This window comes from Salmo salar, chromosome ssa07 (genome assembly GCF_905237065.1).
Source record: "Salmo salar chromosome ssa07, Ssal_v3.1, whole genome shotgun sequence".
In the NCBI taxonomy this organism is placed as follows: Eukaryota; Metazoa; Chordata; class Actinopteri; order Salmoniformes; family Salmonidae; genus Salmo; species Salmo salar.
The window spans coordinates 25,652,655-25,679,889 of record NC_059448.1 but is presented as its reverse complement, the minus strand read 5'-3'; the positions used below and the strand labels follow the sequence as shown (position 1 = coordinate 25,679,889).

The 27,235-nt window shown below is 44.2% G+C and overlaps 1 protein-coding gene across 6 annotated transcripts; it reads right to left on the bottom strand.

Moving 5' to 3' along the window:
• Window positions 1-1,048: 1,048 nt before the first annotated feature.
• On the bottom strand, window positions 1,049-27,090 carry LOC106609016 (rho guanine nucleotide exchange factor 11). Of its 6 annotated transcripts, XM_045721776.1 has the most exons (43): window positions 27,009-27,086; window positions 24,846-25,135; window positions 21,949-21,963; window positions 21,343-21,434; window positions 21,152-21,256; window positions 21,004-21,053; window positions 20,819-20,876; window positions 20,468-20,661; window positions 20,198-20,269; window positions 19,720-19,827; window positions 19,540-19,588; window positions 19,413-19,450; window positions 19,201-19,296; window positions 18,967-19,035; window positions 18,760-18,864; window positions 18,554-18,652; window positions 18,251-18,293; window positions 18,035-18,131; window positions 17,754-17,876; window positions 16,479-16,502; window positions 16,007-16,136; window positions 15,613-15,706; window positions 15,404-15,433; window positions 14,028-14,157; window positions 13,720-13,923; window positions 13,520-13,570; window positions 13,278-13,426; window positions 12,795-12,935; window positions 12,439-12,515; window positions 10,630-10,755; window positions 10,429-10,546; window positions 10,025-10,173; window positions 9,554-9,629; window positions 9,127-9,309; window positions 8,765-8,846; window positions 8,527-8,607; window positions 8,347-8,405; window positions 8,043-8,213; window positions 7,698-7,931; window positions 5,721-5,819; window positions 5,081-5,412; window positions 4,797-4,929; window positions 1,049-4,603 (listed from the first exon to the last, which is right to left on the bottom strand). In XM_045721776.1, exons 2-43 carry the CDS (start codon window positions 24,878-24,880, stop codon window positions 4,563-4,565), a joined length of 4,362 nt encoding a protein of 1,453 aa, XP_045577732.1. In that variant the 5' UTR covers window positions 24,881-25,135; window positions 27,009-27,086; the 3' UTR covers window positions 1,049-4,562. The 6 variants fall into 6 exon arrangements, with proteins under 6 accessions (XP_045577732.1, XP_045577733.1, XP_045577734.1 ...); XM_045721777.1 differs by having other exon boundaries at window positions 1,049-4,600; window positions 24,846-27,090; XM_045721778.1 differs by having other exon boundaries at window positions 18,967-19,026; window positions 24,846-27,090.
• Window positions 27,091-27,235: the final 145 nt, after the last annotated feature.

The following is a 27,235-nucleotide window of genomic DNA, read 5'->3' as shown; positions in this document are numbered from 1 at the left end:
TTATTCTCCCTAAACAGTCTGTTTCATACAAAGCTAACTCTGACCCGTGGATGCTCCCTGAATTTAACAAACATAACAGATGAAACCTAACAGATGCAGGCCTATTCCATGTAGGCTGTGCTCCAGAATCAGGTCTACGACCCAAATACTGGCTACAATTCTGAATTAATTCAACTTCCAGCCTCTTAAATGTAATGGATTTGGGATATTTGGCCAGTGATAGGGCTTGTTAACTGCCCCAGTGAACGTGGCCCTGAGCATGCGTAGCAGTGTGTGGAATGCAATTTCTCGTACCTCAGTTATAACACAAGACTTGACACATTACCAAACACAACATAAAACACACTTTACTCTGATATACATTGACTGCTCAACTGGATAGTGCATTAGGCTTAACAGAAACCTACCAACAGTGCACAAATCCCCATAAAAGGGTCGCATATATCCTATACCAATTTACAGGTGAATCTCAATTGTTTCCTTGTGTCCTCTCTCCTTCTCAAAACACATTGGAGGAGAAAGTCAGAGGTTCCTCCCCTTGGGCCATCTCCTCCAATGCGTTTTGAGAAGGAAGCAAGGAGAAAGGACACAGAGTCAAGGAAATACAATTGAGATGCACCAATCATGTCATGGCCCTTGGAGACCGATCAGTTAGGATTTCTCCTATTGAATAGAATATTTCCAAGCCCCAAAGTTTAATACTTGGCTTACTTGATTCCTATAAAAGGAGTCTAGGCCGCTAGATGAATGTCCTCCGTCTCACTCGGTTCGGGGGCAGGTTTTTCCAGGTCACACCAGTTACTAAGGCTGCCGCTCACTGATCTCTACCTGGACGTCTCTCCTCCAAGCGGTCGACTTCAATACGGGTATTGAGCTCGAGCGAAATAGGCCCGATATTTCTGTAGACTCAATATTGGATATAAAATGTATGAATAAATATGCTTTGGGGTAGCTGCATTTGGTCAGGATCTATACATGTTCAAGTAAAAGTAAGTTTCTTTTTCACATCAGCCAGGGTGGGTGAGTTAGGACTCAAGTTCCGCTCCAGGACTTTCAAACAGTTCTTTTTAATGTCACAAAACACATGAATCTGAAACATGAGTTCATTTTCCTTCTGTGCAGCTAACAATCTCACCTTTTTCTAAAACAGGGGAGAGAAAATAACTTACATTTTTTTTGATCGAATCTACAAAAATAAAATCAAAAAGAAAGGACTAAGGCTTTACAGAAGAAAAAAAAGATTCACATAAAACAAGGTTGTGATTTCTATATTACATGAGTGAACAAGATTTAAACAAGAGAAAGGATCGTTAAAGACCTCTGTATGCATACAGTAGTTTGCACTGTGCAGCAGTTTGCTGTGCAACATTTGACAAAGGGAAGAAACATCAGTTCTAACCTCTGTATGAGCGAGGTGCGTACACAAACTCAGACTTCCGACAGAAAAACCCCAGTATGAAAAACCTTAAAGATGCTAAAAAAAGAAGAAGAGGTAGAAAGTACAAAGATGGAGACTGAAAAAAAATGCTGCTCAAGAGGGTAAGTGAATGGAGAGATGGACGAATACAAAAGTCAGAAAGGAAGTAAGAAAATGTATGAGAAAAAGTCTGGAATTGTCCACCATGCCAAGTTAAACTGAAAACACTGCATACCCTCAGAAATCCCATTACACACTATGGTGTCACTCACACACATTGTATGCTGCTGATTACACACTTGAACAAGGGATTACATAGGGTTAACAGACTTCCTCTCCCAATAAATACATGTCTGTGCAGAGAGTCTCTCAGTTCAAACGTATGCTACTTGGTATAAACAACCATCCCTTCATGTTTTGGTGTGACAATACGGTAAATACTACTCACGGTATAGTAGGGAAGAGGGGAATTCACAGTATTGTACACACCCAATACAGTAGAGCATTCTTTAGGGGAAAAAATGACGACATGATAGACATCTGGGTATTCATTGAACAGGTTTCCTTTTTCGTAGTAGTGATCCCTGTATGTCTAGGAGTAGTGGTGCAGAAGACGACAGCCATTCAGTAGAGAACAGTGCCGTACTAGTGTTGTAGCCATTAATATGTCGCCGCTACAGACAACCCATCCTGTAGCTTAGCAGCTGTACAGAGATACAGGACTGACTGACCCGACCAACATCTTGGTTTTCCCAAAACAAAACAACAAACACCTCTTTCTTCATGTGTGATTACGAAACGTATATTACGCATAACATGAAGAATATCATGAATGAATGATGCTTGTGTATGTTGATATCTTTACTCTTTATGACCCATTCCTTCCTCTGGGCCCAGGGAAATAAACCTGAATATATATATATATATATATATCACACACTAAACAAAAATATAAAACGCAACATGTGAAGTGTTGGTCCCATGTTTCATGAGCTGAAATAAAAGATCCCAGAAATGTTCCAAATGCACAAAAAGCTTATTTCTCTCAAATTTGGGGCACAAAATATGTTTACATCCATGTTAGTGAGCATTTCTCCTTTGCCAAGATAATCCAACCACCTGACAGGTGTCACATATCAAGAAGCTGATTAAACAGCATGATAATTACACAGGTGCACCTTGTGCTGGGGACAATAAAAGGCCACGCTAAAATGTGCAGTTGACACACAACACAATGCCACAAATATCTCAAGTTGAAGGAGCGCGCAATTGGCATGCTCACTGCAGGAATGTCCACCAGAAATGCTGCCAGATAGTTTAATGTTAATTTCTCTACCATAAGCCGCTTCAAATGTCATTTTAGAGAATTTGGCAGTACAGCCAACCGGCCTCACAACCGCAGACCATCATGTGTAATCACCGTCAACGGGGAAGCTCATCTGCATGCTCGTGGTCCTCACCAGGGTCTTGACCTGACTGCAGTTCCGTGTCGTAACCGACTTCAGTGGGTAAATGCTCACCTTCGATGGCTACTGGCAAGCTGGAGAAGTATGCTCTCCCCGGATTAATCCCAGTTTCAACTGTACCGGGCAGATGGCAGACATGTGGGCGAGCGGTTTGCTGATGTCAACGTTGTGAACAGAGTGCCCCTTGGTGGCGGTGGGGGTTTTGGTATGGGCAAGCATATGCTACGGACAACGAACATTTTATCGATGGCAATTTGAATGCACAGATACCGTGACGAGATCCTGAGGACCATTGTCGTGCCATTTGTCTGCCATCATCTCATGTTTCAGCATAATAAAGCACGGCCCCATGTCGCAAGGATCTGTACACAATTCCTGGAAGCTGAAAATGTCCGTTCTTCCATGGCCTGCATACTCACCAGACATGTCACCCAATGAGCATGTTGGGGATGGTCTGAATCAGCATGCATGACAGCTTGTTCCAGTTTCTGCCAATATCCAGCAACTTCACACAGCCATTGAAGAGGAGTAGGACAACATTCCAGAGGCCACAATCAACAGCCTGATCAACTCTATGTAAAAGGAACTGTGTCGCGCTACATGAGGCAAATGGTGGTCACACCAGATACTGATTGGTTTTCTGATCCACACCCCTGCCTTTTTTTTTTTTTTAAGGTATCTGTGACCAACAGATGCATATCTGTATTCCCAGTCATGTGAAATCCATAGATTAGGGCCTAATGAATTTATTTCAACTGACTGATATTCTTATATGAACTGTAACTCACTAAAATCTTTGAGATTGTTGCATGTTGCGTTTATATTTTGGTTCAGTGTGTGTGTGTGTGTGTGTGTGTGTGTGTGTGTGTGTGTGTGTGTGTGTACGCATACACACACACACACCGTTCTTCGATTGGCCTCCATGGCAGGCATACTGTAAAGCAACCAGTAGTAATGAACTACCATCTTGGCTCAAACAAGGTGCAGCTTTGACTCACAATGGAGCCGGTGATCTGTCCAGTTTCCAGTCCCTCACTAATCCAATCCGTTGTGGAGTATGGATACGTGACAGATGATGTATTGTGGGTAAAGTGCTAGGGTCCTTACGTTGTCCTGTTCATCTGTCACTTCTCAACTCTCTCCCTTGAACCATCACTACTTCTTTCAAAGTATACTAACTTCTCCTTCAAATGTAACCAACCTTACTTCCATCCAACATCTCATCCATGGCATTATTCCTTGCCAATTTAGATTCTGCCCACTCTCCACTTTCATTATGATCCATTTGCTTCTTCACACATTTCCATCACTTGTTCTCTACTTCTCAGTCTCGTCCTTCTTTTTTTGTCCTTCATCTGTCCATCCTCTCGTCCCTGGACTCCCTCTGGCTCCACAGAGGTCAGAGTTCACCCTGAACCCGTGTCGGGGGCAGATCCTTGGGTGTCAGGGGGCCGGGGCCATCAGTCCTGCATCACTTCCTGGTCTCCCAGGACAACACCAACGACATCACAGTACTTCCTGGATCCTGCAGTGTATGCTAGGATTGGGCTGAGGGTTAGGGGTGTGAGACGGGGGGTAGGGGGTAAAGGCTGGGGTCCCAGTCCATCAGTGTGTGTGTGCGTATGTCTACGGCAGAGCAGGGGTGAGTCTGTTAAGAATTCCTCATTGAGATAACATCTTTAGAATCCAGTGGAGAGGATCTCAGGCTTAGCTGGCTCTGCTGGACAGACAAATAGAAACAGAGAGAGAGTGAGAGGCTTATCAATAACAGAACTCAGAGAATTGATTTAAACCCAAACAAAAACAACAAGAACTGCCCCCATTGAATTTCAAGGTTTGAGAAATGCCTTTGTGAAAAGGTTGTATCCAGACCATATCTTTCAACACATGGTGGGAATGACCCTTGACCTCACCATCCCCTGGGTCCCGGTCCAGAGACGGCGTCCTGATGACAGTTTCCTGGTTGCGAGGGAGGTCATCTGACTCCTGATTGACAGGCAGCTCTCTTAGTGTTTTCAGCAGCTGGTGATGAGCTGTCTCGATGTCCTGTTGGGGTTATGGGGGGAGAAAATAACAAGTAATAGTTAGCATGGAAATAATGTCAAAATGTGTTTTCAACTGAGTGGGTGAGTGGATTCTCCTGTTTCCCATGTAATATAGCATGTCACATCTGTGTGTGTGTGTTTAAACGCCTTACCCTCAGCTTTTGCAGCTTGCTCATCAGCTCCTCGATTGTGTGGAAAATCTCATCCACGTGTTTGATCACATGGCTCTGGAGGACCTTTTGTGATTGGCCAAGCCCTACCTCCAGCCTCGGATTCCCTGGCTCCGATTGGTCGCCCGCAGACAGGGTGGAAGAGACCTGCCCTTCTTCCTCATGATGCTGTATGTTTGATAACATCACTTCCTGGTCCAGATCAGGAAGTTCAGTGGAGGTCAGGGTGGGGGGACCAATGACCTCATCTGTGTGACTCTCATCCAGCAGTCCGTCTCCCTGCTCTGTAGGCATCACCAGGTAGAACACGTTTCCTACAGCACAGTGGAATTAAAGGCGACAGTCAATCTTCATGGTGAATTGACAGTACAGCTGTGAAATCTTATACTATGTGGCTAGTGTGCTTGCGCTCAGTAGGTATGAATTGGAAAACATTTCAAAATGGAAAAATTAAAAACGAGTGGACAAATTTAAGGCAGACCCAAACTATCTGCGTTTCTAAAATGTGCTCTGGACACGACCCTGGTGTAGTAATCACAAACATTCTCAGAGAGCCAGGGACCTAAATGGAAGATATTCATAGGTTTGAAGAGGACAACTGGACTGTCTACTGGAGCATTACCCCGTACACTGGCCCCGCCTCTCGGCTCAGGTGATTGGTCAGAGTGAAGGTTGACATCAGTGATGTCATCAGGGATAGAAGGAGAGCCCGCAACCACAGCTGTGCATAAGAGGACAGATGGCGTGAAAGAGAGAGTGTGTGTGTGTGTGCGCGCGTCAGACAGTATACATTTATGTGTAGGGGAGCATGGTAGTGTCATGGGGGTGAGAGTTTGAGTGCAAGTGAGGGAGATGTGATATTGTACGAGGGCGTGAGAAGAAAAAGGAGGGAAAAAGCAAAACAGAGTTGTGGAAAGAGGCAGAAAGATCAGAAGAAGAGCACCCGACCAATTGAGTCACAGAGCTTCGTGAACATGTCAAGAGAAAAGAGTGTGTATTATCAAACAATTAGAGGTCATTCAGTGGAGTCTAGGGCTGACCCCATTTAGTTCGATTATTTGGTTCGAAAGGCTGTTGGTCGACAGATTCGAGCAGTCTAAAATATTTAGTTTTTCTGGCATGGGACACCGTCTGATTCACGCCTGTCTCAGTGGACTAATCCATTGGCGGCCACGGGGATGGCACACCAGTATCACCAGCAGTACATTTACCGTTAATTACCATCAATGTTAATGGTAATTTCTGTTCATAAATTCAATATATTATTACAGTCTTTTACCGTTCTCATTGTCGGAGTGGACACGTTGTTTGCGGACCACACTACCTAGGCTATACTTGTGAGGTGTTTTGGTTTATTTCGTTCCATTTTGGACATGCACCTGATTATACACAGAAGTAGGCATTGGCTACCTGGCCTGCGCACAAATGTAGGCCTATAAATGTGCCCTATTGGGGATCTGATAGTATTTCTGATTGTCTTAACTGACCACCACTGTAGAACTTCAAAGTATTTTTTTCTTAACCTCAAACAGCAAGTAAACAAAGTCTGTTTTTACAACCATTGAGAATGACAATAGCTCCTCGATGTAGCCTATTTGAAAAACCTTTCCAGCCCTCTCCCTTTCAATAACCACTCAGCATGAAAGGGGGGAAAAATGTTATGCTCTGATTCGGTGGCAACGTCATAAAAATAGGCCTACCTGATTACTTTTCATCCCTTGCGCAAATAGCCTACAACTATGTCTTTCCGAAGTTCACTGGAGCGGGAAACACTGAGGGCCCAGAATATTTCATAGAATGTTGCAAGTTTGCTAGCACAAGCAGGACCCAAGTTAATAGTTTCAAGCTCCTTGCTGACAGGCAATGTGTAGCCAATGTGATTTATAGGATTTATTATTATTTTTTTTTTTAAAGCAGGATATTTTCTACCTGCAGGCTGAAATGTTTTTATTTGTTGGCTTTATGCAGGCATTTTTTTTTTTTTTTAAACATAGTTGGCAATGTCAATAGAAGTTACTTTTATAATTTTTACTAAGCACATGATGATTTAGAGATACAAAGACTTTATTATAAAGGAAATGAAACCGTTCCACGAAAAGGTGCAAAAATCAGAACTGCCATGCACATCAGTAGAAATGGTAAGATAAATTGCCACTCCAAATGGATAAGCTGGCCGACCCCCAGTGTAGTCTATCAGGAGGGTGAACGGCAGAATCTGTGAAGGCCAGCAGCAGACTGTTTTTTGCCTTCTTCTGGTTAGGCTAAATTTATCTCTGGCTCCCTCCAGTCATTTGTGTGTCTTAATTATTTAATCAAAGTGTCCTTAAAGCATCCGACAAGCTCAGTACATATAGTTGATTTGATAAAAAAAAAACACAGGTTGTGTCTATATATGGAAAAATACACGGTTTTAAAATGTCAACCAATTGATTGGTCGAAAGAACAAACAACTAGGTTGACCAATATTTTTGGGGGGTCGGGGACAGCCGTAGTGGAGTCAGACTTGATTTGACCACAGTAGACACCAAGAAACAAGCAGTCATTTAAATAAAACAGCCAAAGTTATTAGGTTGTTGTCTACACCTTCTGTCCCCATTACCTTTCCTCACAACATGTACACTGGGGGACCCCACCTCCGAGGGCGGGGCTTCTGAATGCTCAGCCTCCAATTGGCTGGGACTGGCACTGAGGAGAGACTCAGAGGACGCCGGCCTCTGTCTGTCATTGAGCGGGCTCCTCTCATTGGCTGTCTCGTTTGTGGGCGTTCCGTCCGAGTCGTGACTCCACCCAACTTCCTCAAAGTTGTGGAAAATCAGCTGCTTTAGCATCTCCACTGAGACAGAAAGAGGAATTTAATAAGTCGACAGTTGATTATCAAACAAACATATTCTAGTGACGCAAAAGTATATGTTTAAGTCAAAAGGTCTGTCTCTTTCAATCTCACCGTCTTCAAGAGCTGCCTCAGCCACTCCAATTTGCCTCTTGCCGTAGTCCCGCCCCTCACTGTGGAGGAAAGCCCCTGATTGTGCCGTTGGTGTGGTGGGCGTGAGCTCGTTGTCCTCATCATTAGGAGAGTTTGTCCCCATTGAAACTGCCTGCTCCGTCATCGAGTCGTCTAGGGAGATTAAAGATAATCAACATGGTGAACGACAGAGAATGATACAGAATATTACTGTATAGAAATGTACTCAGTCTAAATACGATCCACTCCAAAACATATGTTCCCTGTCTGACACAATATCTCTTACCTGATTGGTAGACATGACTGCCAGTTGAGACAGGGGACGCATTACCAAGACTCGGGGAGCTGAGTGAGTGAGTGAGAATTTAGTCTGGGCAGTTTTGTTTAGGAACAACATAGTGAATAGACTACAATGCCATCTTTTCAATGGTAATTGATAGAAACAGGTCAGCTTAGGGATACTCACGAAATAGGTGTGGATCTGTTATTGGTCAAAGGTGAGGAGCCAGCAGCCAATGAGATGGTCTTTTCAAGTTGGTCCTTCCAGCTGTAAATAAATAAGACTTAAGAACCAAAGCTTTTCCATGTGATAAGCAAAATGCATTAGTTAAAATGCTAATGATGATAACTCTTATGTATATTATCTGTAAACTGGTGGACTATAATAGTCCTAGTATAGATATAGCTGGTCTAGATGTGCTCACATGTTTTTCTCTGAGGACGTCCCAGCTACCAGCTCGTATATCTGTTGCTCTGTTGTGCTAATGACGTACAGGGCCTTGTGGTCTGAGGAAGGAATCACACATGATGAGTGACAGCTGTCAATCATTCAAAAAGCAAATCACAGGTTTTTGTTGGCATCTCATAAAGGTCTGCATTATCGAAGAGGCATCACTCAACCATGAATACCATGTAATGATCATTAAACAAAGTATTGAGATCGTACGTTCTGCTATTACAGATGTCTATTACAATGTTGTTACACCATTAACAGAAAACTGGTGGTTACATCTAAGCCCAACCACTGACTACTCCACACTGCCTCTCATAACCCCTGACCTCTTACCTGTGGCCACAGAGCGCACCAGCAGTGAGTCCAGCTGGACCACGGGGCTGAAAGAGGCCTTGGTATCCCCGCTACCCCCACCTCCTCCCCCCAGCAAGCGGGACGGGCAGCGCAGCAGCAGCCGGTCGTCTGGACCTCTCTGGAGCAACACCAGAAGGTCTGACAACAGCAGCGCCTGGATCTCTGGGAGCGGCAGGGAGAAACAGAACCACATTGTTAGAACCTTCCGGAACAATGCTAACAAAAACCTGGTGGGAAATGGATGCAAGGTTTGTAGAACATTTGCAACCCAAAAGAGACCAGTGGGGCTTATTAGAGTGTTGATTAATTTATTTTTTATTTAAGTGTTGATTACAATGACAAGGGGGTTTGACTAGAGACTGTATGAGGTTCGACTCATTAGTGGGGTGTGGTGGGCTTTTCTTACCCAAGGTTTTGTCTTTACTGACTTTCCAGGTGAGAGGACCCTCATGGATCATTCTCTTACTGGTCAGGTCCAGACTCTGAGAGGAGAGACAGAAGACAAAATGGTAGACATCAGCATCACCATAACAATATCGTTGGGTATGTCCAAAAAAAAACATTCCTTATCCCAGGTTAAATTACTCAACTAAATATTTCAGATCTACGCGGAAGTCTTTATTCTCTCTCTATGCGGAAATCTTGATTCTATTTATCTTTATTCTCCTGGAGGGTCGCCCGTTGAATTGTCCTGGGGTAAGGGATGTTTTGGGGATTTTCAAGTCCCTCAGTCGAGCACCCGATTCCCTTTTTTGTTTAAGCTAGACTGAAGCACGTTTGGGTACACCTTATCATTGGGTATGTGTTGAAGGAAAAATCAAAACTTTGAGAGGAATGTAGGATAAGGAAAAATGAACAAGGTCAAATTGGGCAGTACCTTGAACTGTGGCGTGGGGTCCAACCTGCGCTGGTATTGGTTGAGCCGCTGCCGGTGTTCCGTCTCCCTGACGACCTCGTTGACGGCCTGCAGTATCCCCCGGCAACAGGCTTGAGCCTGTTGGAGAGGAGGGAGGTCTGTGGAACCGGCTAGGGGAAGAGAAAGACGTTATTCCAAGTGACATCAAATAAGCTTAAAAACCATAGCCAAAGTTTGAGTCAATAGCTAGTAGCTACTGGTCTGCTTCTCGTTAGCTATTACGTGAGTGAGCAGTTACTGAAAGCCTTTCATCAAAACAAACAAGGTTACCAAATCACCAAACAGTAACATAATGCTATGCTATAGTATGTTATACATTATCCACTGGTACATCTGTCTGTGTGGTAGAAACCTATCCTACTTACCCTCGGTGTGTTTGAGGATGTTGTCCAGTAGCAGAGGGTACTTGGTGAGTCTCTGCGTCTCAGACACCAGCAGATCCTTCAGCTGCAACCTCCTACAGTGAGGACTGGCCTCACACTCCTGTTAACACATCAAATCAACCAATACATCAATCAAATCAATCCATGAGCAGAGAAGCCATTGCAACTGTGTGCGCGTGTTACCTGGATGATGTGTGCGAAGCGGGGATCTTTGCGCTGTTTGTTCTTGATGAGCTCCAGGGCCTGAGACTGCTGACTGCACAGGTGGGACGCCTGCTCCTGAAACTCCTCCCCCGCCACGCCCTCAAACTACCAGAAAGGTACACACCGACGCCCCATTCAAAATACACCACAATTATCCCTAGGCATTTTTTTTTTCTTTCTCTGATTTAAATCTATTTGGCAGGTATTAGCAATAGCAAAGTCTTCAAACTAGGAATGGGCATTTGAAGTTGTTTCACTACACAAATAATATCAGCCATTTTTTCCCCTCAGATATCCGTACAGTAAAAACAAAAAGCTCTACTTTATTGACCAATCAGAATGATGTTAGGTGCCACAACCGCAGATAGTGCGCCATTGTTTTCAGGGTGCTATTCTGGTAGTATTTGGCTAACAGTAGCCTAGGCTAAAAGCAACAGTGAAAGAGAAGTCTGATGTTCGCCATCATAGAACTGATTCGGTTAAAAAAAAATATTAAAAAAAAAATTACGGTGAGAGTTTTGCATTGATCTATGCCAGGTTTTGTGGACCCGCCGTTGGTGAGCGCCTGTAGGCTAATCGCTGTTTGAAGTGGGGGAAAATAGCATACCATTGTCAGGGCAGACGGGAGGGCTAAATGCACTATGATAGTAAAAATGCCTTTCCATTTAAAACCCGACCCCATAATTAGGGTTGCAAAGCTACCGGTGATTTACCAAAGTTACCGGGATCTTCTGTGATTTTGCTAATGAATAGAAATGTTACGTCAATCTATGGTAATTTATAATTGAATGAATTAAAACACATTCATATATTGTATTCGTTTTTCATATCTGTGTCCATATTGTCCATGAGTTTCTAGTAGATGGACCATATGGTTCAAGAGGGGGGAAAAAAAAGACTAATGAAAAAAGCATCTCATCAACAATTGCATTATTTTCAATCAACTCTGCAACTCTTCCAACGACTGACTTCCTCCACAACTGCCACCAGTTTGACGCCAAAAAAAAACCCATTGACGACGAATACATATTGACATAGTAAAATAAAAAAGGATATTTCATGCTGAAACCCTCATATTAAAAACCAACGGTATTCACTAAGTTGGTGTATATTTATGATAATGATCTACAGCTTTGTCATTCATTTGATTTTACATGTGATAAGGCCACACAGAGGGCCAGAGTTAGGCACCAGTGATACTATGAGGTCCCCAAAAGGGCCACTAGAGGTCTTGTGATAAATTACATTTAAAAAAACAAAGTTACCAAAATGCTGGTAGTTGACTGGTCAAATTTGAATGTTTCCAGCAATCCTACCCATAACCTATGAGAAAAATCACTTCGTGTAAGAACTGTAGTCTATATTTAGTGTGCAACTGTAAACAACGTACTGTCAAAGCAACGTGACATCTGAAGCTGCGGTAGCTCAACGCGCCGTACATAAACGCTACATTCTAAAGTCTGCTGTTATATTAAATTAAGCATTTCAAATGGCACGGTATATCCTTGTGTGTAACAATGTAACATGGACAATTTAATTTAGAAACGCTTTTTCCATTGTTAAAAATAGGCAACAAAAACAACAAACAAATTTTTTTTTCACAAGTGTTAGAATACTGACTTCCGTTCGGATATCAGGATATTCGATTAACCCTGCCCATCCCTACTTCAAATTGACACGGTTAACAATGCAACACAATCCATCTCACTGACGAAGATTGGGGGGGGGTAGTAAAACAAAGATGGAGAGAGAGAGAGACGAAGGGATGACATGGTTAGTTAAACTCACCCTGGCCAGCATGATGTCGCCGATGCCCTGAACGATGGGAGATTCTCTTCTCTTCTTCATGGCTTCGCACAGACTCGCTGTAACACAACAACATTGGAGCAACATTGACCAAAAAACAATATCAACATTGAGCATAAGCATCAATGACACGGACTGCCACTCAAAGGCAATGCTGAAACATTGCTTCTCTACCATGCACCAACTAAAACCATTTAAACATATGACATTTACAAAGCAAAGCCACCCAAACGGAGAACCCCTTTTATGCGACGCGACCTTATCAGGACTTGAAATCCACATTGCTTGGATACATATTGGCAGGACTGAGAAACACGCATAGACACACAGTGACTGACCGTGGAGCTCGTAGACCTGAGGCAGGTTGGGGAAGATGCAGGCCAGCTCGTCAGAGCTCAGAACACACCTCATCTTCTGGAAGAACACCTGATCCAACACCCTGAGTGTACGCAGGTGAGACGCCTCCGTCGTCAGCAACTCTGATAAAGGAAGGGGGGGGGGGGAGAGACGAGACTAAAAAGGGGTGTAAATATAACCCTCTCCTCTAATTTCCTTCTGAAATAACAGTCCCATAGAGGCGGGTGTCTGATAGAATACCTTGGGCTTTTCGCAGCCATCTTTAGAGAGGACAAGGCTTACGTGTTGTATATACACGGGGTGATTTCATGTCTTAACTAATCTGATAGACAGTGGTCTTTAGAGGATACGGGCCCAATTATAGATGTATAGCAATGTCACGTGTTACTCTCAGCCTTGCACATTCCTCTGTTTCTAGCCAAAGCCTGGTCAATCAGTGTTTTTTTTTTGTTTTGTTTTTTTACCGTAGATGACAGCCTGTCTGTCCACCTCTCGGGGACAGAGAGTAGCCAGGACCTGCGGGGCCACCGTCTCCTGCCAGTTGTGGCTGTCCACCACGTCCTCCTCTAGGGCTGGGGCGTCAGGGAGCAAGGCCACCGGGAACTCCACACTCCTACAGACAAATACGCACGCGCACACAGATTTTCAATACACTTACAAGTCCCTCAACAAAGCTTAACACATTATAGTAGTAAGGTTGACTTACTTTCTTCTGGAAGACCGAGGGGTGTACGGAGGGGTGGGGTTCTCGCAGGATCTGAGGAGAACAACACACAGATTTGCTTTATATTCAATGCTGCTGCTCAACCAGTCTCTAGGAGTATGGGATTCATAGTTCTAAGGGTGTGTGTGTTTGAGCAGTGTGCATGCTCCAGATCTTGGATTGGGTGTGTGTTGTAGTCTCACCGTGCTGAGCTGCTGGAGGCAGAGGAGGTGCTGTGGTGTAAGGGTCTCAGGCCCGGCCCTTCACCCTCCTCTCCACAGTCCTCCATGTCCACATCGCTACGGGACCGAGGTACTGTCTCCGCCCCCGAGGACCCGCCCCGCCGACGCCCCTCCCCCTGCGCCTTCAGAGACTCACTACGAGCCAGACGCATCGACACCGTGGGGCTGAGAGAGGGAGAGACACGAATCAAACACATGCACAGGTTTGAACACACTAAGAATTTTGCACAAGGGTCGAGACACACACACACTCTCCCTCCATCTCTTACCTGTCCATGCTGTCCTCTCCCAGGCTACTGGAGGACAGTCTCGGAGGGTCTCCCTCGGCCCCCTCCTCCCCGGGGATCTCTGTGTGGTTCTCAAACTGCTGGATGATGTTCCTCACACTGCCCGGACGCACTGAGGAGAGGAGACAGGAGACGCACAGAGAACAGGTACATAGAACATCAATCAAACGTAAATTTATAAAAACGACATACACCGAGTGTACAAAACATTAAGAACGCCTTCCTAATATTGATACAAAAAAAAAATGTTATACTTCAGAACAGCCTTAATTGGTCAGTGCATGAACTCTACAAAGTGTCGAAAGCGTTCCACAGGGATGCTGGCCTATGGTGACTCCATTGCTTCCCACAGTTGTGTGATACACATGGGAACGTTATATAGTTATTCACACAAACAGGTGCGCCTGGCACCAACTACCATAACCCGTTCAAAGGGGCACTTAAATATTTTGTTTAGCCCAGTCACCCTGTGAATGGTACACATACACAATCCATGTCTCAATTGTCTCAAGGCTTAAAAATCCTTCTTCAACCCGTCTCCTCCCCTTCATCTACACTGATCGAAGTGGATTTAACAAGCGACATCAATAAGGGATCATTGCTTTTACCTGGACAGTCTTATGTTATGGAAAGAGCAGGTGTTAATGTTTTGTACACTCAGTGTAACTCAGCAGTTGTCAAAAAGTGCTTTACAGATACCCAGCTTAGACTACAGAGAGCAAGCGATAACAGTAAAATATGTATGAACGCATGACTAAGTCGCTTTGGATAAAAGCATCTGCTAAATGGCATTTATTATTATGCAGTGCCTTCAGAAAATATCAAGTATATTATTGAATCTGCTTGAAAATCTGTCAAGACCTGAAAATGGTTGTCTAGCAATGATCAACAACCAATCTGACAGAGCTTAAAGAACTTTGAAATAAAAAAATTTAAACGGGCAAATGTTGCAACAATCCAGGAATGGAAAGCTCTGAGAGAGACTTACCCAGAAAGACTCACAGCTGTAATCGCTGCCAAAGGTGATTCTAACACGTATTGACTCAGGGGGTTGAAAACTTACGTACTCAAGATAGTTATTTTTTATTTTGTTTACAAATGTTCGAATTTTTCTTCCACTTTGACAGAGTATTTTTTGTAGAATGTTGACAACAAAAAAATAAAAAAAATCGACAATTGAACCATTTGAATCCCATTTTGTAAGCACAAAATTTGGAAAAAGTCAAGGAGGGTGAATACTTTCTGGAGGCACTTTATATTAATGCTTTAAAAATGAGCTAAGAAAACACGGAAGAAAAAAAAAATAATCAAAAAGGAAAGATCTAAAATGATTTTAAAAAAATACATAAATGATATACCTTCAGTGGGAGACAAGGGGACATGGAACGCTGGAAAATCAAAGTGAACCAAAAGAAACAATGAAATCAGAACGATGGAAAAGTCTTAGATCAATCATTTTAAATCCTCTAAAACAAATCAATAAGACTGAAAACAAAGGATGAGGTCAATGGAATTCAATTATACTGTTAGATGAGAACAAAAAGTGTGTGTGTGTATATATATTTACTGGACTGAGAGGTGCTCCTGGGCTTGCCGATATACTTCAGGATGGGGTTTCTCTTCCTGTCCTCTCCATCCTTCTCTTTCTTTGAACTGCTCAGCTGTAGTAAACATAAACAAAGAACACCACTGGAAAATAGGATAAACTGGTGTCGAAGCAAAACTCCCACAACGCAACGTTTCATACCCTATAACGATGAACGGTAAGACAGAGGAATTAGTCCGAACACGTGAGACCGCTCGGTTGATCATTACCTGAAGGTTTGTAGCCTATGGACTACATGCTCTGCCAATTCAAAATAGCCTGAATAGCTTTGATGTTTCAATAAATATGACTGATAAGAGAATTACAAATCCATGCGTCGGTGGAAGACAAGAGCCCTGCCTCCTCCCCTCCTTACCTTCTTGGTCTTGGGAAAGAAGGCGAGCCACTTCTCCTTCTCAGTGCTGAGGCCTGGGAACACCCTGGAGTCCCTCAGCTTTATGCCTGAGTGACGGAGGTACAGCAGCACCGCAGAGGCTAGACGAGAACTGAAGAGGGGAGGGAGAGGGAAGGAAAAAGAGGGAAAAAAGGTAGAAGGGGGGGAAAGAGAGAAGAGAGAAAAAAGGTGGAAGGGGTAGAGCGAGAAAAGGAAAAGGAGAGAAAAAAGGTAGAATGGGGGAAAGTGAAAGGGGGGAGAAGACACACAAAGAAAGGGGAGGGGAGTAGAGAGGGAGCAAAAGAGAGTGAGAGAGAGGGATGGGAAGAGATGAAGGGAGAGCGAAAAAGCGAGAATGACAGAATTGAGGGGCATCTCCATGCCGAACAGAGTAGTATTGTGAGTCAGTCATGCTCCAGCAAACAGACATGAGACATGCGCCGGCTTTTATTACCTGCTCTCCTCTTCGTGCTTCGAGCTGCAACACACAGAAAAACAACCATTAGCTTATTCTAAATCGCTCGCCCTTTTGGCCTTCCACACAAAATACATTTTTTAAATAAAAACTTAATTTTTATTAGGTCTGGGGGTAATTTCTGAAGAGTCTCGCCCCAGTAAAACAAGGTAACAAAAAAAAATCCTCACTGAGAAAAATCAAGGCAACCTATTGAGTCACACCTGCTAGCAATGAGTCATGTGATGGGACTGGGTGGGTGTGTTTTAAAGCATCATGTGCCTAGGCGGCCATGGCTAGCCTGCTGAAGCTCCCAGTGATCACACACTGCCCTTTGGTACGGTGCAGTGAGAGGTTGAGCTGGCGGACTCACGGTCACGCGCTCCAATACCGTTTTATTGGCCACCGGGCGGCTACAACGGCTGACCCGTTGCTAGGCAACCGCCGGGTTCAGTGCTCTGATGGTTACAAACAGTGTGTCCCACTGCAGCTCCTGTTGTGCTTTGCTGACATTGAATAATCAAGAAAAAAAGGTAAGCGCAACACAGTATCATCCTTCGTATTGTTTGAAGCTATCATAGTATTGCTATTTAAAAAGTGGCCCTGAAAAGCTTGTGGCCCTAACATATACTTAATATACAGTGGGGTCTAAAATGATTGACATCCCTGTTTTCAATACCTTTCATACCTCACCGTGCGAGGACACAGACTTTTTAGAAAATGTTTTACGAGCTGGAGAACACAATAGGAGGGATCTTACACCGTTCCTTCATACAGGATCCTTCCAGATCTTTGAGATCCTTTGTCTGCGCTTATGGACTGCCCTCTTCAATCAAACCACAGGTCAAACCAAGATCCACCACCATTTTTTTTTTTTTTTAAACAGTAGACGACGTGATGTTCTTTTCTGCTCGCGCGTTCTCATTTCGACGCCAAACCCACCACTGGTGTGCGTGACCAAAGAGCTTAATTTCCATGTTATCTGACCAAAGCACTGGTTCCAATCCAAGTGCATTTACAGGTGTCAGATGACATGAAAATAGAGCTGTTTGGCCACTCACACCAGCGGTGGGTTTGGCATCGAAATGAGAACGCGCGAGCAGAAAAATATAGCCAACTTCTTTTACACAATCATTTTTGCTCATCTTTATCAAGGGAAGCAATAACTTCAAACCGCAAAGTATGTATATACTGTACTTCAAACTCCAACTCACAGTACCTGGCCCTTATAAGATATACTTTACGTATCATATATCGGTAGACGTTCCAACTCACAGTATTTCCCAGAGAGCAGTGACCTGTCTGTCCACCACTAGTCTTTCCTTGGCTGGGTCTCCATCCAGCTGCTGCAGGTCTCCCTCTCCAAACAGAGAACCCAGACCCATCATCTGCTTACTCCTGCACACACACACACACACACACACACACACACGCAATACAAACACAATTAACACACACGCTCACACAGCCATTTTCTGCATTTACCACAAGCCTCAAGGCACACCTACGGTTTCATACACACACACACACACACACACTACTCAACTAGGCAGTACCTGTAATCCTGTATTTGGTCCTGAATGTCAGGCAGCACCTGCTGTTGGAGCTCAGAAAGAGGTCCCCTGATGTCCTCCTGGGCATGGAGACGACTCTCTGGGACAGGACAACACCACCAGACAGTAAGACTAACCGAATAACACAACACAGTGCATTCATAACACAAATTGCCCAAACAGTGTAACAACTGTTGACCTATGTTGAGAGTAACTTACCTATATCGGACAGGTATTCTTCCCGTACTCTGATTTTCAATGGCTGCAAAAGGGAGAAAAAAAAACATTTAAGGATCCATTACATAGCCGAGTTCAAGCTTTCTTTACAATCTCTCAAGATGAATCGATGGGCTGAGTAGCAGGGCGGAACAAGAATCAGCCCCCCCCCCATGGCATTTTATTCATTATGATCCAGAAGTCCAAACTGATCCTAAATTAGCACTCCCACTTTGAGATGCTTGATACCTACAGGCCCTGGTCTAACTGAATGAGATCCATTAATTGAACCAATGAGAGACATACAGCATCAGGGTCCAGGAAGTGGGAGCAGATCTGTGGGGCGAGGGCACGGGCGTCTTTAGGGCTGGAGCCCAGGTAGGCCTCCACCGACAGGTAGAACAGCTGTTGTAAAGACACACACACACACACACACACACACACACGATTCATTCCCATGTAAAAGACATCAAACTACAGTAAATAACAGTATTCAAGGTCAAAGCACTGACCAGCGGATTGGGATCCAGTAGCTGGCTGAAGAGGTATCTCATGAACACGGTCATGTGGGCCGGTCGCGACTTGAGAAGTTCTATGTCCTGAAATGGGCCGTCCATCTGGGGGGGGGGGGGGGGACATTAACACAGTTAAACATACCTACGTGAGACGCAGGGTAGTTAGATGAGGTAAGTGATGTTTGCTGATGAGGACCATCTCACCTCATTGAGCGGATAGCTGTCGTCCTCTTCCTCCTCTTCCTCCGGGCCAATGATCTGAGCCTTCCCAGCCTGACAAGAGGCACATCATGATGATACGAGTCAAATAGAACTGGCATGCGTTTTTGTGTGTAGGAGACATTGTTCACCTCACTAAAGGGTAGACCACAGGTGTCTGCAAGTGTGTCTGTTCTCACAGAATCGGTGTGTGCGTGCGCGCGTGTTGCTTGGTCTCACCGAGTCGGAGAAGGTGTGTGTGTCGGAGCCCTGTCTCCGGTAGAGGGGGGTCCTGAAGGAGGAGGTGGAGGGGGAGGAGTGGGGGCTCTCACAGGCCTGAGGGAGGAGGAGTGAAAAGGACTATATCTCTCTCCCTCATTCACTTTCCCTCTCTCTGGGATTCTCTCTCGCTAATGAGTCATAAATAAAGGACGAGTGCTAACATTACTTACCTCAAAGTCTCCTTCACTTGAATCCCCCGACAACCGACCTGCAGAAACATCAAGACAGTACATACATTTTCCTCACACACAAAAAAAACCCCACAAGAATCATTGACAAACAAAATCCCATAGAAACCTTCTCCTGCTACTACATAGCTGGTCACAGCTTCCAATCGAGTTCCATCCTTGAGAGACAGAGAAACAACAAAGATGTTAAACTGCGGTAATGACAACGTAATTGATAGTAACTATTAGGTACTGACAGGTTTAGATGACTGGAGTTAAGAGTCTGTTGTCATGCACACAGGTATCTCACCAGATCTTGCTGGATTTTAACCCTGACTTGTTGGGCCCGCCGCTTGGCACTTTCGATTCGCTCCTCCAGGGATGGGGAGGGGTTCAGTAACAGTTCCTCCATCAAGTCCTGTGGGATTGGTCAAAGTGACATTATCAGAGGCGCTGATTGATCAGTGATGAGAACCCCCCCAATGATTATTGGTCTGAATAAAGATCTACTTTCATAAGCAGTGTGTCCTTTCCATTGCATATTCAGTGGGGCACAACATTTTGAGATAGAAATGCAATATATAGAACGGATATGTCTATATTCCAGATGACTGAAAAGTATCCATTCTTAGTGTGTTTGACTGTTTGGAGTAGCAACATTTCCCCAAAGGATTCCGGATCCTGCTTATTACCTACTGATTCCGGGAATCTTCCAACCAAGATTTCTGGAAAACCCGGAAATTTGGGGAAAGTTAACGGAATTTTGCAACCCTGTACGTAACTGTTACCTGAAGCTCAGCCTCTCCCTGTTCCAGCATGTTCCTGAGGATCTGAGTAGCGTGTTTCTGTACGTCTAGGTTCTAACACACACACACAAAAATGACAGACGAGGAAGAGAGAAAATGCTGTGTTATTAAACTCATTGTCGTTTGACCCATGTTACGCAACATTGCTTGATCATATGGTCACAGAAATGGTCAGGTTTAGCCTACCAGCCAGCGTCTGTAAGTATTAAGGTGACGGTTAAGGTATGGTACTCAGCGATTGAGGGAACTCACCTGCAGTGGTTTGGTGATCCTTTGGGAGGGGGTGCTGGTCAGTCCGGGGGAGAGGGGTGGAGGTGGTGGAGGTGGGGCTTCTCCTCCTAGTGACGTCCGCTGATTGGGTAAGAGGTCAGTGGGGAGGGGATGTAGGGGGAGGGCAGCTGCTGAAGGGGGCGGTCCTTGAAGAGTCAGAGCAACATATGTCCCAGCTGGAAGGAAGGAGAGAACGCGAGAGAGATAGAGTGAAAGAGCAGAGAGAGGACAGGAAGTGACAAGACATATTACTACACCTGAACACATTTCACAAATGTAGGTATCCTAAGCAGAGCCGTCGCCACCAATGTTAGAGAAACCAGTGACACTCACACTTGATGAGCTTCACCACTTCCTGATGAGACATGGACGACACCAGCGAGCCATTGACCTGAGAGAGATGGAGGGATGGAGAGAGGGGATAAGAAAGAGAGAGAAGCACTAACTCCGCTGAGTGTAGTCTGATCACAAAGACATAGATATTGGGTTTGCGGCAAAAGTTTGAAACGAGGTGTAACCTTTATGATTCTGTCTCCCTCGTGGACCCCCGCCTTGACCGCTGCGCCACCTGCATGGAGAGATATATGAGTGACATATGACAGACTGTCCAGGAAGCATGAGAGAAGACGTGTAGAAATGTACGTCTAGGTTTTAGACGGTTCTGACCTGGTCGAACATTCTGCACCAGCTTGATCCTCTCGCCACACACAGTGAAGCCGAACCCTAGCTGGTCCTTCTGTACAACCACACATCTCTGAACCAGACCTTGACCTGAGAGAGGGAGAGAGAGGAGGGAGGGGGTGAGATGGAGTGAAGGAGGGAGGGGAAGATATATCTGTGCTATAAAACCCATGTACCTGTGCTCTCAGTGGGGAAGTCAGCCAGAGGCTCCCTCTGCTGGCCGCTGGAGGTCTTGCGCTCCGAGTCTCCTATCGTCAGGCTGCTGAGCCTGGAGGGAAAGGCAGGACAAGAGAAACGTGAGACACAAATAGGGTGCTACACGATGGAAGGATTAATCAATCAGGATCACACTGGGATGGCTGGGAAGAAGGAGAGGGAGGGAGGAATTCTGGCAGGTGGTGAGGGAGGAACGAGGAGAGAGTAAAGAGGAGCGGTATGGGACACAGAGGCTGCATCTCAAGTCGCCTTTCCCTGGATCCCATCTCCTTGACTCCTTCTCAAGCGTTTTGGAGAAGGTCCAAAATCCTGTGTCGCTCAGACCTTCTTCTCCAACGCATTTTGAAAAGGAGGCGAAGAGAGAGGATGTGAGGTATTGAGGAAAAATGTACTGTAAAAGAGCCAGAGATATCGGTAGAGGAGACCAGGGGTAGATAGATGGAGAGAGTGCCAGAGGTAGGAGGAGAGATCGAGTGTGGGGGGGGGAGTGGGCGAGCTGGAATCTGTGCTTAGTTTGCCTTTCAGCATTTCTTACAGCTCAAGTATAAACTGAGCAGAAAACTCACCAAGCAGCAAAAGGGCTGAAAACGAGGCGCAAGAGAACAAGAAGGGAATAAGAGAGAGAAGGCAAAAAGGGACCAAGAGAGAAAAGGAAAGGTGGTTTAGAATAAAAGTAGGAGAGTAAAAGTAGACGAGCACTGACAGAAAAACAAGGAGAGTTAAAGAGTACGTAAAGTTTGATGACACCAAGAAAGGAAGCCTGCTGTAGCAGCGTTCTGAACCTCCTCCCCAGGCTGGTAAAACTGTGCTTCAAAGTGGAACTTGAAAGTGGTGTGGTTAAAAAAAAAAATCTGAAGCAAGCTTGCTAAAGTTGTATTAGACGGGACTTTTACGAACTCAATTCTTTGTTTAAATCACTTGTGCTGCTCATGCTCTGAAGTCCACAATGTAGGGGGAAGGTTCATCTAAGGCAGGGATCATCAACTAGATTCAGCGAAGGGCCAATTTTGTACTTGAGCGGGTGGTCAGGGGGGCAGAACATAATTACAAATCATTTATAGGCTGCAAATTGACCGCAAGAAGCCCAAACAGATAGAATATTTGACTAAAACAATCATTTCAAACCTTGCTTATATTTGTATACGATCACATATATTTCTATTATGAGTGGGAATACTTTGGAACAGATTTCCAAAATTGAAATCACTTGGAGCTGATTTGCTGTTTTTTCCTCTTTTTTTAACACAGTCTATTAGGTCAAAAAATTGTAAAATCTTTTTTTTTTTTTGCTCAGAAAACTTGGGGGCCAAATAAAAATCACCCGCGGGCCAAATTCGGCACATGGGTCGCTTGTTGGGGGAACCCTGATCTAAGGGTTATGCTAGATGTTGGACAGAGATCAGCCATAAGGCTTTCATTCAAGTTCCAATCTGAGGCGCTGTGAAACCAGACGGTTAGACAGAGAGCGAGCCGGCAGGTGGACGAGATTAGCAGCGTTCCAACTGCAGATCTACATTAACCACCAACAGGGGCTCTTATTGGACAGCCAGCCTACCTGGGCAGGTGAGAGTGTTTCTTAATGGCTGCCCCACTGTCACATGACACAGGAAGTGGACACAGAGACAACAAAAGTGAAAGGAGGAAAAGGGAAAAATAGAGGTACACATGAACAGACAGAAAGACATGCAAACACATACAGTGTACAAATACAATAGATAGTGAGTCAAAGGATACCACATCAAATGTAACCAGTGAATCAAATGTGATACAGCCCCCTCATAGTTGAGAATAGCCCTTTACGGAATGGTAAGCTCAGGGGATCACAACTTAGTACAACATCCAACATGTATTAATGCGGGCTGGTAGAAGCAATAGGCTAAAGCTAGTAGATCTTTGAACATAATAATCACTGACTGCATGTCTAGCAAGAAGACATCAGGAGAATCAATTGTACAGTGGCAAGAATAAGTATGTGAACCAATTGGTCATAAAATTCAATCTGATCTTCATCTAGGTCACGACAATAGACAAACACCGTCTGCGTAGACTAATAATACATCAATAAAGACATGAAAATGTATAATTGTAACACACCGTGTAAACATTCACAGTGGAAGGTGGAAAAAGTATGTGCACCCTTGGATTTAATAACTGGTTGATGCTCCTTTGGCAGCAATAACCTCAACCAAACGTTTTCTGTAGTTGCGGAGCAGACCCGCACAACGGTCAGGAGGATTTTTGGACCATTCCTCTTTACAAAACTGTTTCAGTTAAGCAATATTCTTAGGATGTCTGGTGTGAACTGCTGTCTTGAGGTCATGCCACAGCATCTCAAATCGGGTTGAAGCCATTCTGTTGTTGATTTACTTCTGTGTTTTGGGTCGTTGTCCTGTTGCATCACCCAGCTTCTGTTGAGCTTCAATTGGCAGACAGATAGCCTAACATTCTCCTGCAAAATGTCTTGATAAACTTGGGAATTCATTTTCCCGCCGATGATAGTAAGCTGTCCAGGCCCTGGGGTAGCAAAGCAGCCCCAAACCATGACGCTCCCTTCACCATACTTTACAGTTGGGATGAGGTTTTGATGTTGGTGTGCTGTGCCTTTTTTTCTCCATACATAGCGTGAGAGATGTTAGCATGTTCCAGAGCTTTCTCTAAGTCTTCAGCTGAAACTCCAGGATTCTTCTGAACCTCATTGAGCATGCTGCGCTGTGCTCTTGCAGTCATCTTTGCAGGACGGCCACTCCTAGGGAGAGTAGCAACACTGCTGAACTTTCTTCATTTATAGACAATTTGTCTTACCGTGGACTGATGAACATCAAGGCTTTTAGAGATACTTTTGTAACCCTTTCCAGCTTCATGCAAGTCAACAATTCTTAATCTTCGGTCTTCTGAGCTCTTTTATTCGAGGCATGGTTCACATCAGGCAATGCTTCTTGTGAATAGCAAACTCACATTTTGTGAGTGTTTACAGGGCAAGGCAGCTCTAACCAACATCTCCAATCTCGTCTCATTGATTGGACTCCAGGTTAGCTGACTCCTAAATTTTGGTTATTAGCCTAGGGGTTCACATACTTTTTCCAACCTACACTGTGGATGTTTAAACGATGCATTCAATATAGACAAGAAAAATACTATAATTTGTGTGTTATTAGTTTAAGCACACTATGTTTGTCTATTGTTGTGACTTCTATGATGATCTGATAAAATTTGATGACCAATTTATGCAACAATTCAGGTAATTCCAAAGGGTTCGCATACTTTTCTTGACACTGTACTTCCTTGATTACTTACATCGTCCCCACTCGTCTCCTTCTCAAAGCGCATTGGAGCTCCCGCCCCTCTAATCTTCTCATCCAATTGCATTTTGAGAAAGAGTCAAGGAGAGAGGACCAGGGAAAACAAGGAAATAAAACAGATTGACCCATCTGTCAGTAGCACCATCATCAGCAATCAGTCCTACCTGTCCAGTGTTGAGGTGGGGGGGCGGAGACTCATGGCTGCAGACGGCTCGAGCGTGTCCGTGTCCTCTCCTCCAGTCCAATGATGTCACAGCAGGGTGACCATCTCCTTTTCTCTTCAAGTTTCTTTGTACAGAGTTCCACAGTGCTTCTGCTGTCTGCCAGTTATGTCCAAAAGTTACAACTCCTCACATCAGCTAGTGGGGAGCGTATTCCTTTCAGAGAGAGCTCCGAGCATATTCCTCATCTTTTCATAGCCAATCTTCAAGTATCTTACAGTAGACAGTTGAAACTGCGCCCCCGGCAAATTGAAACAGTGTTAGAACTATCTAGCGTGACAGGAAAAGTCGAAAAAAATAGCTGGTGGGGGACTTTAAATGGTGTGCTATCTCAAAGCAAAATACATGAAATTCAGGCACCACTGACTGTGCAAAATCTACTGTGTTATTTTCCTTCAGTCTTAAGACAAAGTGTAACTACATAGCAATGCCAACAACAAGCATATCAATACAAAAGTAAAGACTCTTTTTTTTAAGGCTTGTTGTTGTGTTTACAGTCCTACCAGGAAGTGATAGCTTGCACAATAACGTTGTAATCAAATGTCTTAGTGACAGAGTAATACCAGTTTGTCAACAGCTCCTGTCCTATTGTATTTGTTTTTTGAGATAATAGCTAGTAAACATTCTAATTAATTACAATGCATATGCATTTCCACTAATATCCCAACATTAGCTTAAACTCATTAAAATCTAAGTAATATGGGTCTATATAAAGATTTCCTCCAGCTTATTATGTTGATACTTCCAATCCAAGTAAAGTCAGCTAGACAACTGTACTCGCATTATCCTCAGTAAATTGGTTTCCATCCCTTGTGAGCTAAATTTAGTTACAGAATCCTTGAGGCTAGTTTCCTGGAGTGGCTCTTGGAAGAGCAACAGTAGTTGATCTCCGTGCACGTGATGATATTCGACTAGTCTTCCCGTTATCTGTGTTAAAACTTGGCCAATGTTCGATGTGGTGCTGTGAACTGTTCTAAGAATCGAGTTAGTGCAACATTTAAAATGGACATAAAGTATCTTCGAATGGCATGCATTGGTGCAGCATGATTACCTAAGTATCCCTCAATCGACTGAGAGGAGGCTATCCGCTGTAAACAGGATGCATTCTGACCTGACTGGACTTTCCACTGCAACACTACACCACTAACTCGTAGCTATACACTGGAGCCTGTTTAATGCTACAATATATAGTAATGCAAAGCGAACTACGATGTAAGGGCTAGCTCCCTAACAAGCTAGCTAACGTTGACTGGTCAGTGAACGTTGCAAGTAAATGCTCCCGATAAACTTTCCCAAAATTGAAAGAACAATTATATCCACGACTAGCGACTAGTTAGCTGACGTTATTGATATCCAGCATTACATAACGTTAAGCACCGAGCAACGTTAGCTGGGTAGCTAGGTTGCCCTTTACATCAAGTTGGCTAGCTTGCTAACTAGTTAACGTTAGCCATAACGATGGCTATTATTGCTATATATATTTATATATAGCTAACTAAATAAATATTGTTTTGATGCAAATTAAACACTTGCTTTTGCCAACAAATGGGGTCTCTCTGCTGTAGAGAATATTTTGTTATGATAAGCAAATAATTGCTGGCAGGCTACTAACAAGCTAATTCCGATAGAGGCCAAAAGCCATCCGCGACATCACGTGAAAACTGTGATTGGACACAAGAGCGTTCTCGTCGGCTATGACGCCGACGCGACAGGGAGCAATGGAGAACTAGCTAAAGCTAAACTAGTCTGCCACTCAAATGCATTAGCTAGCTAGCATCTGAAATGCAGACAGAGGCCAGTTACCCCTCTGGAATGTAAAGATATATCCAGTATCCTATTACTTGTACAATCAACTTGGATTTCTTTCTCTCAAAAGACAGTCCATTCGATTCGGCTTAGCTTTATAGGTAGATGCAGGCGACGTCTCTCCTTTCCAAACAACTCGCTTCATGTGATCAAACTGCTGAATTCCATAGGGTGAGATTCCATTGTCCCACACTCCCTCGCATTCCTCGATTAATCCACATATCTGATTGTATGAATAAGTTCATGTATTTAGCTGCAGCCTTCAAGCCGATGATCCATATTATGTTGTTATCCACCCACCTAAATCCAGTAGCAAGTTCTCCTCTCCCATAAAGTGGTGGTTGTGTATGGAAATCACACCATTCCAAAGAGCAAGACAAACAAAAGAGACGCCACCAACTGGTCGGATTCCAATATTGCAGCAGTCCACACAAAAATCCCCAGAATTACCAATTGTGTGTGATTGTGGCCAGCAATTAGGGGCGTTCCTGCATGTGGGTATTCCAACATCTGCATGAATAGAATAT